Source organism: Rhinopithecus roxellana, chromosome 3 (assembly GCF_007565055.1).
Source record: "Rhinopithecus roxellana isolate Shanxi Qingling chromosome 3, ASM756505v1, whole genome shotgun sequence".
In the NCBI taxonomy this organism is placed as follows: Eukaryota; Metazoa; Chordata; class Mammalia; order Primates; family Cercopithecidae; genus Rhinopithecus; species Rhinopithecus roxellana.
The window spans coordinates 110,952,083-110,966,734 of NC_044551.1; the positions used below are offsets into that span (position 1 = coordinate 110,952,083).

At 34.8% G+C, this 14,652-nt stretch overlaps 1 protein-coding gene across 2 annotated transcripts in view; it reads left to right on the forward strand.

The window, feature by feature from the left end:
* CCDC112 (coiled-coil domain containing 112) overlaps positions 1–14,652 on the forward strand; it is a 29,933-nt gene that overhangs the window by 14,028 nt on the left and 1,253 nt on the right. Inside the window, exons 3-9 of one of the 2 annotated variants that reach the window (XM_010356924.2) lie at positions 3,403–3,524; positions 6,129–6,218; positions 7,067–7,142; positions 7,530–7,920; positions 11,499–11,912; positions 13,324–13,419; positions 14,121–14,239. In XM_010356924.2, the coding sequence (XP_010355226.2) occupies positions 3,403–3,524; positions 6,129–6,218; positions 7,067–7,142; positions 7,530–7,920; positions 11,499–11,912; positions 13,324–13,419; positions 14,121–14,239 (1,308 nt within the window). The remainder of the gene's footprint in view (positions 1–3,402; positions 3,525–6,128; positions 6,219–7,066; positions 7,143–7,529; positions 7,921–11,498; positions 11,913–13,323; positions 13,420–14,120; positions 14,240–14,652) is intronic. The other variant, XM_010356926.2, reaches the window with a different exon arrangement.

Genomic DNA, 14,652 nt, shown 5'->3' on the forward strand with positions numbered 1-14,652 from the left:
GCATTACTCTAGATAGAATTAGAGTCTAGGTTAGAGGTTCCATTTTATGTTTCTTTCTAGATAGGGTAATGTCCACCAAATGGTTAATATCCATAGATACAGCAACCAGTGTGTTTTACAGTTCTGAGTAGGCTTCTTCATCTGTTTTAAGGCATTGGAAAAGCTCACTAAAGGAATATTAGAAAAACTCATTGTAAGAGTGTTTCTATCTAACAATTCACATAAACACAAAGGAAAAACCACTATCTATAATATCATTTGGTTTTATTTTTGGAATAAGTAATATATTTACATGGTTCAAAAATCAAAATATATCAAAGGGTACCCAGTGGAAAGTCTCAGTTTTACTCTTGATCCAAGCCACCCAGTTCCTTTCCACTCAGTTAACCCACTAGTTTTGGTTTCTTACGTATCCTTCCACAGATATTTTATGTGTTTATAAAGAAATATAAATATATATTCAGATTTTTCCTTTTTTGTATAAATGGTAGCATACTGTCCACATTGCTCTGCATCTTTTTTTTTTTTTTTTTTTTTTTTTTTTTTTTTTTTTTTTTTTGTAAGTGTATATCTTAGATAACAAGGAATTGTAGAATTTGCTAGGCACAATAATGGCATTATAGTTAGGTAAGTCAAATATCTGTACTCTCTCGAGGCACACACAAAAGTTTGTTGGGGTGAAATTGCATAATGTAATGGATTTACTTGAAAATACTTAAGCTAAGCAAAGCAAAGGTAGATGTAAATGAATTTACTTGAAAATACTTAAACTAAGCAAAGCAAAGATAGATGGATAGATGAAATGAGAGGTAAAACTGCTGAATCAGGGTGAGATAAAAGGCATATCATATGATGGGAGTCAATTTACCATTCTGTCCTTTTGAATATGTCTTAACATTTTCCTACAAAAACTTTGTTATAAAAAGAGGTTATCTTGGAGATCTTTTTCTGTCAGTACATAGAACAGAATACCACTGTATCATATTCCATTGTATAAATGTAATATGATTTATTAGCCTGCCCATATTTATGGACATTTAGGTTATATTCAATCTTTTTTTAATAATGAACAGTGCTGCAATTAATTACCATCCCCACATAGGTCAACATTAATTTGTTTTTGAGTATATCTTCAGGATAAATTCCTAAAAGGAAATACTGGGTCAGAGATAAATAAATTTGCAATGTGATAAATATTGCTAAATTGCCCTCTGTAGACAACAGTTCCACCAACAATGTGTGAGAAGACATGTTTTCCCACAGTTTTGTCAACAAAATATATTAAATTTGTGATTTTTTTTGCTGATATGATAGGTGCGCAGTGTTACTGTGATAGTTTTAATTTGCGTTTCTTTTATTGAGGAGGTTGAGGATGTTTTCATTTTTGTCAACTTGTCTCCATTAATTAGCATATTTTGAATATCCTTATAGGTTAATATTTCTAATCCAGGAAAACGGAAAGTAAGTTGAGGGTGTCATGAACTAAAAACCGTTGAGTGGTATAAAGTTGTAGCATATCCCATGTCCATGGCAGACGTTTCTTTTTATCATAGTAATTTTCCCCATCTGAAACCAGAGCCTAGGTGAACTTCCCAGTCCTCAACACAGGACTCCATATCTGTCCTCAGTCCATTAGAGTTGCCAGCTGGGACTGAAATCTATTTGATATCTTTATCTACCCATTACTTCTTCTCACAAACAATAGAAGCTACCTAAACACACATGCTAAGACATGATCCCCTCAGCCTTTGGAGCAGTGCGGTGGGCTCTGGGGCAGTCTCATCTGTCTACCCCCATGTGTCTTATGAATATTAAATTTTTCTCTATGGGCAGTCAGATGCTGTGGCTCATGCCTGTAATCCCAGCACTTTGGGAGGCCAAGGCGGGAAGATTACTTGAGGTCAGGAGTTTGAGACTAGCCTGGCCAACATGGTGAAACTCTGTCTCTATGAAAAATACAAAAATTAGCCAGGCATGGTGGTGGGTGCCTGTAGTCCCAGCTACTCAGGAGGCTGAGGCAGGGGAATTGCTTGAACCAGGGAGGCGGAGGTTACAGTGAGCTGAGATCACACCACTGCATTCCAGCGTGGGTAACAGAGCGAGACTCCATCTCAAAAAAAAAAAAAAAAAAAAAAAATTATCTATGTGTGGCAAAGTGGAAAAGATTGGGAAACTGCAGTATAGTTGCCTCTCAGGTTGTGTGAATTAAGTCAATGGCCAGAGATGCTCCACCACTTATTAAATCCAAGATTAGTGGAGAAATATTCATATTAATTTCCACCTTCCGGGAGAAAGAAACACGTTAAGAAAATTAATTTTGGCTAGGCATGATGGCTTACGCACTTTGGGAGGCTGAGGTGGGCAGATCACTTGAGCTCAGGAGTTCAAGACCAGTTGGGGCAACATGGCAAAACCCTGTATCTACCAAAAAAAAAAAAAAAAAAATTAGCAGGGCATGGTGATGCGCCCCTGTAGTCCCTGCTGCTTGGGAGACTGAGGTTGGAAGATTGCTTGAGCCAGGGAGATCAAGGCTGCAGTGAGCTGAGATGGTACCATGGCACTCCAGCCTGGGTGACAGAGCCAGACCCTGTCACAAAAAAAAAAAAATGTAATTTGAAAATTAATTTCTTTGCCCAATCAAAAAAGTTTCTCAGTAGTGCTTTATTTTGTTTTTGTTTTCTCTTAGGGTGCAAACTAACAACGAGAACTCCTTACTGGTAGATAGGCTAAATCCAAGGGGCAGAGACGTGCTGAAAGAAGCTCTGAAATAAATGTAGACAGTAGTCATTAAATACACGAAATTTCCTGTCTTTGTAGATGGTTAGTCTCTTGAAGTTTTAGTTGTATTAATAATATTAATAACTTGCATTTCCATAGTATACTTGTACTGTACAGAGATCTCCCACATATGTTATCTCATTTGATGTGAATAATAGACCTATAAGATAGTGGAGAGCTGTTATTATTGACATTTTAGTGATGAGGAGGTTCACACCGGGAGAGGTTAACCATCTTGGCTAAGGTTACAAAATTAATAGCATCTACTATTGAACGCAGTCATCAGCAGTAATGGCCATTTTCAGGCTCCAGTGAGATTGAGTTTGAATCAATAGTCAAAAGCTTATGCATTTTCAAAGCAAATGTGTATCCACATTTTCTTAAATTATCATTTTATGATTGAAATAGCAGTTCAAATTATAGCTGTTTTTGATTGAAATTAGCTCTTCTAGCAATTATTTTGACTGATGTTTTGAATCCTTAGCCTTATTAACCAAAGTAATTATTTTTATTCTATAGATGAATTAATCCAAATATAAAATACTGATTATCAAGTGTCTTCATATTTTAAGCTATTAAAATATATTTAAATCATATTTATACTATTTGTTTCTTTTCCTAAAGAGTAATTAACATGGAAAAAGATAAACACAGTCATTTCTACAACCAAAAAAGTGACTTCCGAATTGAGCATAGTATGCTAGAAGAATTGGAAAATAAATTAATTAACAGCAGGAAAACAGAAAGTAAGTTGAGTTTCTGATTAACTAAAAACTGTTGAGCGATATAAAGTTGTAGTTTTACCCTGTGCTTTGTCTTTGTGCATTGACCGTGTTGTGTTCTCTATAAATAGAGTCAGTTCTTTATTGACTGTGTTATATTCTCTATATTTTATTTGGTAAAATTTGTCTTTTAGGGACATGTGTTTATTCTTTCAGGTCACTATTTAGTCATACTAACTGGATTGTTTTCTGTTGTATATTTCTTCAAATTAAACAAGAAAAAGAGGATTTGGGGGATTTTTTTGGTTGACAAACCAGCAAATGCTATTATAATTTTTTAAAAGCAGAGTGGTTTGTGAGCTGTCTGATGTTAACTCATTACCCTGGCATTGTTGACTGAGCCCTGGATTCATTAAGCATCAGCAGATTCAAAGCTATAATTAGTAGTTGTATGAAATGATAAAGTCAGATAATTGCATAAACCTGAGTTTCCTTGTCTACATTCTAAAACTTGTACTTCAGGAGAGCCGTACTGTGCATCTGATGAGATAATATATAAAAATGCACCTTATAGATAGATTGTACATGACTATGTTCTTTTGTTTGTTATGAATATTAATCATTGTCGATAGTGTACTAAATGTTACCTTTAAATAATTCTGAGAATACTTGTTTCATTGTAGTCTTAGATTCTGTATGTTGTAAAAGCTTTATAATAAAAAAGCTGCTTAGCATTTCTTAAAGGAAAAATAATGGTTATCAAATAACTAAGCTTTATAAAATATTAAGACTTACTATGTAGAGATGAGACTGCTCATGATACTCCCTTATCATCAATTAAAATAAATTCCTAGTGATTTTTTTCTTTCAGAATATAAGGTCACACCATTTTTTAAAAGAAAGTATTACACTACTTTAAAAAGTTATCCTTTGTCAAGCAGTAGCAGGAGTAATTTTCCTTCTTTTATTGGAATGACAGCAGGACCTAATATAAATACGAAATTTCGACTTATCTCTTCTCTTTGATACATTGAAAAACCTAGACACCCCTGATTCAATATTTCTTTATTTCCCTCATTTATTTTGTAGACAACCAGGAGATTGATTTTTCTATGTCTCAATAATGCCAATATGTAAAATTTTGTGCAAATTTTAGTTAACTTGATTTTCCCTTTATTATGGCAACTTGATTTGTACCAATCTATTTCCCTTTGTTCTACAGTTTTGCTCTTATTTAGTAACACTTTATGTTTTTCCCGTCTAGGAGAGTAAAAAATGCTTGTCTTAGTATAAAGGTAGAGAAGTTTTCCCTTCATATATTACAGCTAAGCAGTAGAAATACCTATTCCTTACCTCAAATACCATGCCGCAATTTTAGCCTGCATTTATGTCATACTGTACTTAAATGATTTGTCTATATATCCAAATGAATAAATAAAATGAAAAGATTATCAGCCCTGTAGTGATATTTTGGTAGCTGATCAAACTAAAGCTAAAATAAAACAATAAAAAACACTTTCCTAAGTACTAGAGAAGTTTCTTGACCTAAAGTTCAACAGTAAGACCCTACAAAGTAAATTACAAAAAGTTTCTGCCTTTATGGAATTCTTGAATTTTAATGAAAAACACAAAACAAGCCAAAGTTGTCATATACATATTAAGAGGTTTATTTTGGATATTCACACTGACTGCAAACCTATACATAAACTTTTTCTTAAAAAATAATTACTTTTAAGGACTTTTGTACAAAGCCTTTGATGCTTCTTGCTCATTTGTGGAAAAGTTGCAAAAACAAAAAAGAGGAGGGTGCATAAAGTACCCTAAGATGATAAAATAATAATATTACTATTATGGGAATGTGAATGTTTTGACATTAGCCTAGTAATTTAGTAAATATTAAAGTAAGATTAATCCTTCAGAAAAAAAAATACGAAAGAAGAATCCTTTATGCTGATAAAGATGATTTGAAAACATCGTTGAGACTCTCACTTACTTTTTAGGCTTTATTGTGGGCCTAATAATTTACTCCAGGCTGGTCCTTTGGTTGAGCTTGGCAACCCGTGGCACAGTATACCACTGAGTGATACCCGAGGCACCTCCTCAGGGCCGTGACAGTGATATCAATGAGTATCACCTGCCCCTTTCCTAGAGGATTTGGTTGGATGAAATTAATTCTCAATGGGAAATTTCTCAGTATTCACAGAATTAGGTAGATGGTTTTAATATTCCCACAATACAGTTAACACGAAATTATATTTCCATAAATTATAACAAAAAGAAATGAAGCACTATTAAAGAACAAAACAATGTTGAAACTGCTAATATTTACATCTAAAACCATGTCCAGTAACTCAGTCTACACAGAGGGGGAGAAAAAGACATTTCCTCAGCACAGGTTATCGTGAGACTTAACCCACTATGCTTTTCAATATTGGAAGCTATCAAAAAATGCTTTATTTGGAGCAAAGGTACTTAAAGTATTAATGTTTTGACATAAATAACCATCTTTTGTTCTTTATTTAATTGCTCTAGGCTTTTACTAACAGTGATCAGTCTTACATGTAGAATCCTGAAATTTAACCACATTTGTCACAGAATTATTTTCAAGGGCATACTTCTTCCTTATAGGAGCAAAAATCCAGCAACAATTGGCCAAAATACATAACAATGTAAAGAAACTGCAGCATCAGTTAAAAGATGTGAAGCCTACACCTGATTGTAAGTAAATTTAAATATTATGATCTTTCTTACATGTTAGTATTTTCTATTTGGCATTAATGGAGCTAAACTCTACTTAATTGGTTAGGACTTAGTAAATTTATTAATGGAGCTAAACTCTATCAGTTAGGCTTTAGTAAGTTTGCACTGGAGAACTATAATTGGGCATTTCTGTGTGTGTCCGTTAAAGTATTATCAAATCCTTACAAATTATAAGGTAGGCAGAACACATACTAGTGTCATTTACAGGATTGGGAAATCTGTGTTATATAAAGGTTTAAAAACAGCTAATTAAGGGGAAAAAAGATTGATTTCCTTAGTCCTATCCAGTGTTTTCCCTTCATTTGCTTTTTGAAATAATTATCTTTGAGAGGCATTTCTAATGCATAAGGAAAGGTTAAACAGATTTACGACAAATGCTAGTGTTTAGAAAAAAATCCCACAAATTATATCCCTACCTCCTTGCTGACTGTAACATTCATTCCTGGAATCAAAGCAATAAATGAAAGGGCTCAGGGCGTCTGGACTTAGGGATCAGACAGGTGTTGTGTCCAACTCTTGGTCTTTTGTTTGTTAGCTATGTAATTTTAGGCAAGTTACTTGATATCTCTGAGCTTCCATTTCCTCAGCTCTAAAATGGAGATAATTATGATATGAGTGTATGGGGAAAAAATCTGTAATCAGAAAAAATTGCAATCATAAAAATTCACTTTTGAGCACAGCTATCTTATGCCTTAGGCTGAGAAATGTTTTAAAATTAGGGGAACACTCTACTTTTTCTTCCTAATATTTAACTTTTAGCCGTATGGGAAAATGACACAAAATAATTCTCCATGTTTCTTTTACAGTTGTTGAGAAGCTCAGAGAAATGATGGAAGAAATTGAAAATGCAATTAACACTTTTAAAGAAGAGCAGAGGTTGATGTACGTTTTAAACTCATTTTAATATAAAATTATTGACTTTTATTTTTTAATAACTGGCCCCACTAGGTTTTTGTATATAATGCATTCTGTTATTATGTATTTGAGTCTTACACAAAAGCGATATAATATCTTTCTTGTTTTTGGGCTTAGGTGGCTTTTCATATTTAAAGCGAAATTTTATTCATGTTTAATTACTATAAAATCCCAAATAAGAATTTGAAAGATTGTTTTTATTTCTGAGAAGACCCTTTCAAGGCTTAGATTTATAAATGTTAATAATGTTAAGTGGAGAAGATGATATAAAGAGTCAGGTATCTTAAATTTGATGGAAAATGAAGGGTTAATATGGATTGTCTTCTTATTCAAACTTTATTTTTAAAATTTTAGATATGAAGAGCTAATTAAAGAAGAGAAGACAACTAATAATGAGTTGAGTGCCATATCAAGAAAAATTGACACATGGGCTTTGGGTAATTCAGAAACAGAGAAAGCTTTCAGAGCAATCTCAAGCAAAGTTCCTGTAGACAAAGTAACACCAAGTACTCTTCCAGAAGAGGTACTAGATTTTGAAAAATTCCTTCAGCAAACAGGAGGGCGACAAGGTGGCTGGGATGATTATGATCACCAGAACTTTGTGAAGGTGAGAAACAAACATAAAGGGAAGCCAACATTTATGGAAGAAGTTCTAGAACACCTTCCTGGAAAAACACAAGATGAAGTTCAACAGCATGAGAAATGGTATCAAAAGTTTCTGGCTCTAGAAGAAAGAAAAAAAGAGGTAATAATTATAATAGCTATTATTCATTCTGCGTTTCTACGTCCTAGGCGCTGTACTGAACACTTAACATGTCTCATTAACTTTGCAGCAATCCCATGGAGTGTGTTTATAGTTCCCCTCCCCCCACAATCTAATAGAAGATGAAACTGAGGCATTGAAGTTAAGTAATTCTGGCCAGGCACAGCGACTTACATCTGTAATCCCAGCACTTTGGGAGGTTAAGGCAGATGGATCGCTTGAGCTCAGGAGATTGAGACCAGCCCGGGCAACATGGCAAAGCCTCGTCTCTACAAAAAATACAAAAAAATTAGCTGGGCATGGTGGGACCTGTGGTCCCAGCTACTTGGGAAGCGGAGGTGGGAGGATTGCTTGAGCCTAGGAGGTTGAGGCTACAGTGAGCTGTGATTGCACCATTGCACTCTAGCCTGAGCGAGACCTAGTGTCAAGAAAAAATAGAAATGAAAAAAGAAAGTTATTTGACCCATTTAATAGAACGACATTTGCACTTCCTCATAGCCAAACATGTCTCCCTCACAAATAACACAATGAGACAAAAAGCCTCTGACTATCGGTCCAATCCTCTGTATCTACTGCTCAGAAATGTGAGCAATCCAGATCCACTGAGACTTTTGAAAAAAGTCATCTTACCAGCAAAGGCCACATTGTTTTTATGGAAACATCAAGAGGCAGTAGAAAAAATGCTTTGACTATTAAACATTTCTTTGAGATTTTTAAACTTCAACCATATTGCTTATTTTAAAGACTCAAAATGTTGGCTACCCCAGGAAAAAAAAAAAAAAAAACCTGATTGTGGCAGATACCTAAAAATGTCCATTTTTACAAAAATATTACTCTGGCTTTGCGTTAGATCAATATTTCTTAACCTTGATACTGTTGACATTTGGAGCTAGATAATTCTTTGTTGTGGGGGCCTGTTCTCTGCATTATAGGATGGCATCCCTGCTTTCCAGTGAGTAGATGCTTATAATATCTCCTTAACTGTGATTATCAAAAATGTCTCTAGCCAGATATCCACTGGAGGGGAAAAATAGCCCCTAGTTGAGAACCACAGTAAATCAGAGTCTTTTTTTTTTTTTTTTTTTTTTTTTTTGTAGAGTTCAGTGGTGATGAAGTTTGACTTACCTGGTTTAATAAAAAGTTGTGTTTATTCCATAGATGGCATACCTAAGGAGTATTAAAGAAATAATTGAGTCCATGTTTAGTCTAAAGTTTTAGAGGGAGTAGCTGCATTTTTGTTGTTCTTGTCATTCTCTTCCGTCCCTCCAGCAATAAATTGAATGTAGGGAAATTGACTTTTCAGGTTTTAAGAAAAATGTTTGAAACATAAGTCATTTGGGCTTTTTTCCCCAGGATACTGAAAACATGGGATTCTCAAAGTGGTCCCTAGTCCAGCAAAATCAGCATCACCTGGGACCTTATTAGAACTTAGCAGGCTCCAACTCCAGACCTAATTAGAACTGTGAGGCTAGGGCCCAGAAATCTATGCTTTACCAAGTCCTCTAGTTTATTCTGCTAATGAAAACCACCTCTTTAGGAAACAGAAACAGACACACTGCTTCTTGTGATAAAAGTAAACCCCTCAGATTCTAGCTTATTCTCCTTGTTCCCATCTGCTCTGTTTCCTGGTATTTGATGACTGATATGTCATCAGTTTGATAGGATATGAGCAGGATGTAGGGGTGAGATAGAAGGGTTTGTGAAAGTGGAGGTGCCATTTACTGAAGTAGGGCATGTTGGAGGAAGAAAGGGAAGTTTGGAGGAAAATATCAGGAGTTCAGTTTTAAATCTAGGGAGTTTTAAGATGTTGAGTAGGAAATTTAGCATTTTTATCTCCCACTTCCTTTAATATATCCTGTGTTGTTCATAAGTGAAGAGATTATACTGACGTTTTCAGACATGCTCTGAACTTTCTGGCCTGAATGCCCTTGCTTATCTTGTTCTCACTTTCTGGAACCTCCATTCTTTCTCCCTCTCCAATCCCAGCTTCTCAGAATTGGCCCAGATCAGATGTTGCCTCCTCCTTGTCCACCCAAACATAAGTAGCTTCCGTCAGGATTTCACTAACACTTACACCTTTGCTATGATGTGTCGTGGTATGCCCATGTTGAATTTCATCTAGAACAGTGCTGCTCAGACTTGGTCCATGGACTAAATATGGGTTTGCAAACTGTTACTGGTTTACAGTGGGATAAAATGGTTGCACCAGAATTAACTATGCAGTGAACACTGGTCAGTTCAGTTGGCTTTTTTTTTTCCATAGAAAATTTTCACATTGAAAGAAGCAGTGCATTGATTTGCCTTTTGACAAAAATTCCTGATATTTTTGCAGACTGGTATTTTGAGTAGCACTGCACTAGATGGCATTTGGCATAGCTTTAATATTGTTTGATTGTTCCTATCACATTGCCTTGTATATAGTATACACACATACCATAAGGATTTATTGAGTAGAATGAATGATACACCATAAGGAAAGATGAGGAAATAGTTTCTTGACTTGAAATATGCCCTAAATGGCATGGAGAAGCCTGCTAGAATTTGAAATAATTTTTACATACCCATATGTAAAGACAGCTCTGTAGCTATTGTGCTGTTTTATTTATTTATTTATACATACCTAGGAAGCACCATGTGCCGGATGCTAACTCATTTAATCTTCATAACAACACTGTGCAAGAAATACTACCTACCACTTTATAGATGAGCAAAATGAGGACAGAGAAGTTTAGTGGCTCATCCAATGCTACACCTCATAAATGGCAAAGCCAGGATTTGGTCCCAAATAGTCTGGCTTCAGCACTCATGTTCTTAACCACCCTACCCTTAATTCTTCTTCTGATATTTGACCAGATAAAGATCATTTAGAAAGTATTCTAAGCCTAGAAAGAGAATTTGGAAGCAGAAATGAGATGATTAGAGGAAAGGGATGTTGCCCATGAAAATAAAAGAAGCAGGTAGGCCCGGCACGGTGGCTCACACCTGTAATCCCAGCACTTTGGGAGGCCAAGGTGGGTGAATCATCTGAGGTCAGGACCAGCCTGGCCAACATGATGAAACACCATCTGTACTAAAAATACAACACAATTAGCCGGACATGGTGGCTGGGGCCTATAATCCCGGCTTCTTGGGAGGCTGAGACGGGAGAATCTCTTGAACCTGGGAGGAAGAGGTTGCAGTGAGCTGAGATTGTGCTGCACTCCAGCCTGCGCAATAAGAGCGAAACTCCGTCTCAAAAAAAAAAAAAAAAAAAAAAAAAAGGTAAAGAGGAGAAGGATAGTTCATGAGTTGTGGTCCTTGTGAACCTGGTGACTAAGAGAGAAAGAGGAAGGCCAAAAGGATAACCCATTATTCACAGTTTTAAGAGACAGTAATTTTTAAAAAACAGAAGTAGAAAAAAATTGCATTGGTTAAAAACAAAACAAAGCTGAAAAACCTAAGCATCCAGCATCCTGCAATCAATATTTTTTCTAGAAAGATGGAATTGATGTATTTGAAAATACTTTTGGCTGTTAAAAAACTTTTTTCTTTTGCCTTCTTTTTTTAAAAAAATCATTTAGTCAATTCAGAGTTGGAAAACTAAAAAGCAGCAAAAAAGGGAGGAAATTTTCAAGTTAAAGGAAAAGGCAAACAACACACCTATGCTTTTTCATAATAAACAAGAAGATAATCAAAAGCAAAAAGAAGAACAAAGAAAGAAACAGAAATTGGCAGTTGAAGCTTGGAAGAAACAGAAAAGTATAGAAATGTCAATGAAATATGCTTCCCACTTAAAAGAAGAGGAAGAGAAAGAGAAAAAACGTCAGAAAGAACGCCAGCGCCAGTTTAAGTTAAAATTACTACTAGAAAGTTATACCCAGCAGAAGAAAGAACAGGAAGAATTTTTGAGGCTTGAAAAGGAGATAAGGGAAAAGGCAGAAAAGGCAGAAAAAAGGAAAACTGCTGCTGATGAAATTTCCAGATTTCAAGAAAGAGTGAGTAAATCTATTTCCTACATAATTTTTAAATGCTACACTGGAGGTATTACTTCCAAATTCAGTTCAGCAAAAATGGAGTACTTGTATATTGAACCTGTGTATAGCATTAGTATACCAAAATGAGTAAGCCGTGCTCCCTAATTTCTAGTAGGTTATAGTCTAGTGGGAAAGATATGTGAAAGTAGGAGATTCCAGCATAATGTGTTAAAGAGTGTGGTGATTGAGGTATGGGCAGAGTACTTAGAAGGGATACGGGGAGGGACACTACCACAGCTATGAGTGGCAGAGAAAAGGTAATACTTAGGTTGACTCTTGAAGGGAAGGAAAGATGGGGTCCTTCCTAGCAGAGGCAACAGCATGAATAGCAGCTTGAAGGAGTGAAACAGTATGGTTTGTGATGGAAACTATTAGCACTTCAATATTCTTAGGGTATTAGGCAGGAGAGGGGAGCCAACAGATGATGAGACTAGAAAGGTAGCCATAGGCAAGGCTGAGTGATTTGCTTCTTTGCCAAACTGCCCGGCTTTACCATATTGATGACTTGCTTATTTGTTCATTTACCCACCATAATGTAGGCTACATGAGGGCCTTAGTGGTGTGTTTGCGTTAGTGGTGTGTTTTTTTGAGCATCCCTGTACCCTAGAGTTAGGTGCATTGTAGATACTTGTCTACTTAAAGGAATCGAGATTATTGCTGGGTGGTCAAATTAAAGGTGATTTTAAGCAAACATATACAAGAAAAATGCTAATAAAGACACACTGGCAGAATTCATTCCAAAAAGTATTAAGACAAGGAAGGGGACTTTAAAATGAAAAAGCATGCAAATGAGATATAACTTATGAATTGTTATGTGCATCAAAATATATAGCAGCAACGTTTGTAAAGCAAAAACTAAGGGAGGTATAAAGAAAAATAACAGACAAAAATACAGACAAAGCACATTAATACTGAAAATTTTAGTTCATTTCTTTTAGCTCATATATAAAAATCTTCCTAAGTAACAAAAGTTCCCATTCCTTCTCATACACCCCCAAAATAAGCAGGACACGTAATAAAAGAAAAAATAAAACCCACAAAGAAGAAAATATAAAATAATAAGAGAGATCTGAAATCAGACATACTTGCACTGATGAATGAAAATGGGCTTAACTCACTTATTAAAAGAGAGTTTCAGGTTGAACCTTAAAGTAAAACAAGAGATGCCTAAAATAAAGTAATATAGAAAGGATGTGTATGTGTTAACATTTATATTCAGAGAAAATAAAGCTGTTAGCCTTTGTTGGAAAGAGTTAATAATGAAGGAGTGTTGATAGGTAAGGTCATTTAATTTTACTTGTGAACAACTAAATGTTGAACAAATTCTAGTTCAAATGATATCTTAATGCTATGGGGTTTTTTTTTTTTTAAGGATTTACATAAACTTGAATTGAAAATTCTAGATAGACAGGCAAAGGAAGATGAAAAGGCACAAAAACAAAGAAGACTGGCAAAAGTAAAAGAAAAGGTACTCTCTGCACTGAGTTTATTATTATGGTTATTTTCCTGTGTCCTTGATTTGCAAGGACACTGACTTCAAATCTATTTCCTTTATATCTCATCTTATTTCTATAACATCTACTTTAAATTTCATACTTATTTACATAGTAGCAAGCATAACTTGGTACAATTTAAGCAACCATTATTTGAATTCTGTCATTTTACTTTATGAGCACTGTTTTCTTTCACTCTGAATTATTGCTCCCCCTACTTGTCATTTAAAAACTTTTTTCTATATGAACCTCTATTTTAGATAATGGCAGCTATGAGCATTGCTTAATCTCTTGTAGTACTCAGAGCTGAAGATGTTGGTGACCCTCATCGATAAAACAGAAGACTTATTGGTAGTTACTTATCCTAAATTTGTTGTCTGGCTATATCACTAGCATACTTAGGTGCATTACATTTCTCTCATAATAGAAATAGAAAAATAAGAATAGAATAAAATAATAGAACTAAAAGAAATAAACTAACAGTTTATGAATAGATCGATGTAGTCTAAATTTTCCTTTAGCTATATGAGCCCAATGAGAAGTTTACTGAGGTTATTAATGGTTTTATTAGCCAATATTAACTATGTGTTTTAAAACTGCACTAAGCCTTTTACTTACTTACTAGTACAAATTGAGTTTGTATAATCAACTGGTACTATTTTACTTCTGATTACAGGTTGAAAACAATGTTAGTAGAGATCCCTCTAGGCTTTACAAACCCACGAAAGGTTGGGAGGAACGAACCAAAAAGATAGGACCAACAGGCTCTGGGCCACTTCTACTTATCCCACATAGGTAAGAAAGAGAATTGGTGTTCATTTAGTAATTTAATTGCTGCATGTTTATATTTTATGCACTTACTATGTGTAAATTATATTTTTCATATATATATAACGTATAATATATAAATGTTTTTTACCTAAATATTTTTATATAAATATATAACATATTTATATAATATATAAGTATATATAATATATATAAATATAAATATTTTTTCATATATATGAAAAAATATATATACACACATTTGCCTTTCAGGTCACTTTTATTTAAAAATAAACAGTAGATAAAAGTAAAAGTAGGTCGGGTGCAGTGGCTCACGCCTGTAATCCCAGCACTTTGAGAGGCCAAGGAGGGCAGATCACAAGGTCAGGAGTTCGAGACCAGCCTGGCCAACATAGTGAAACCCCATCTCTACTAAAAAT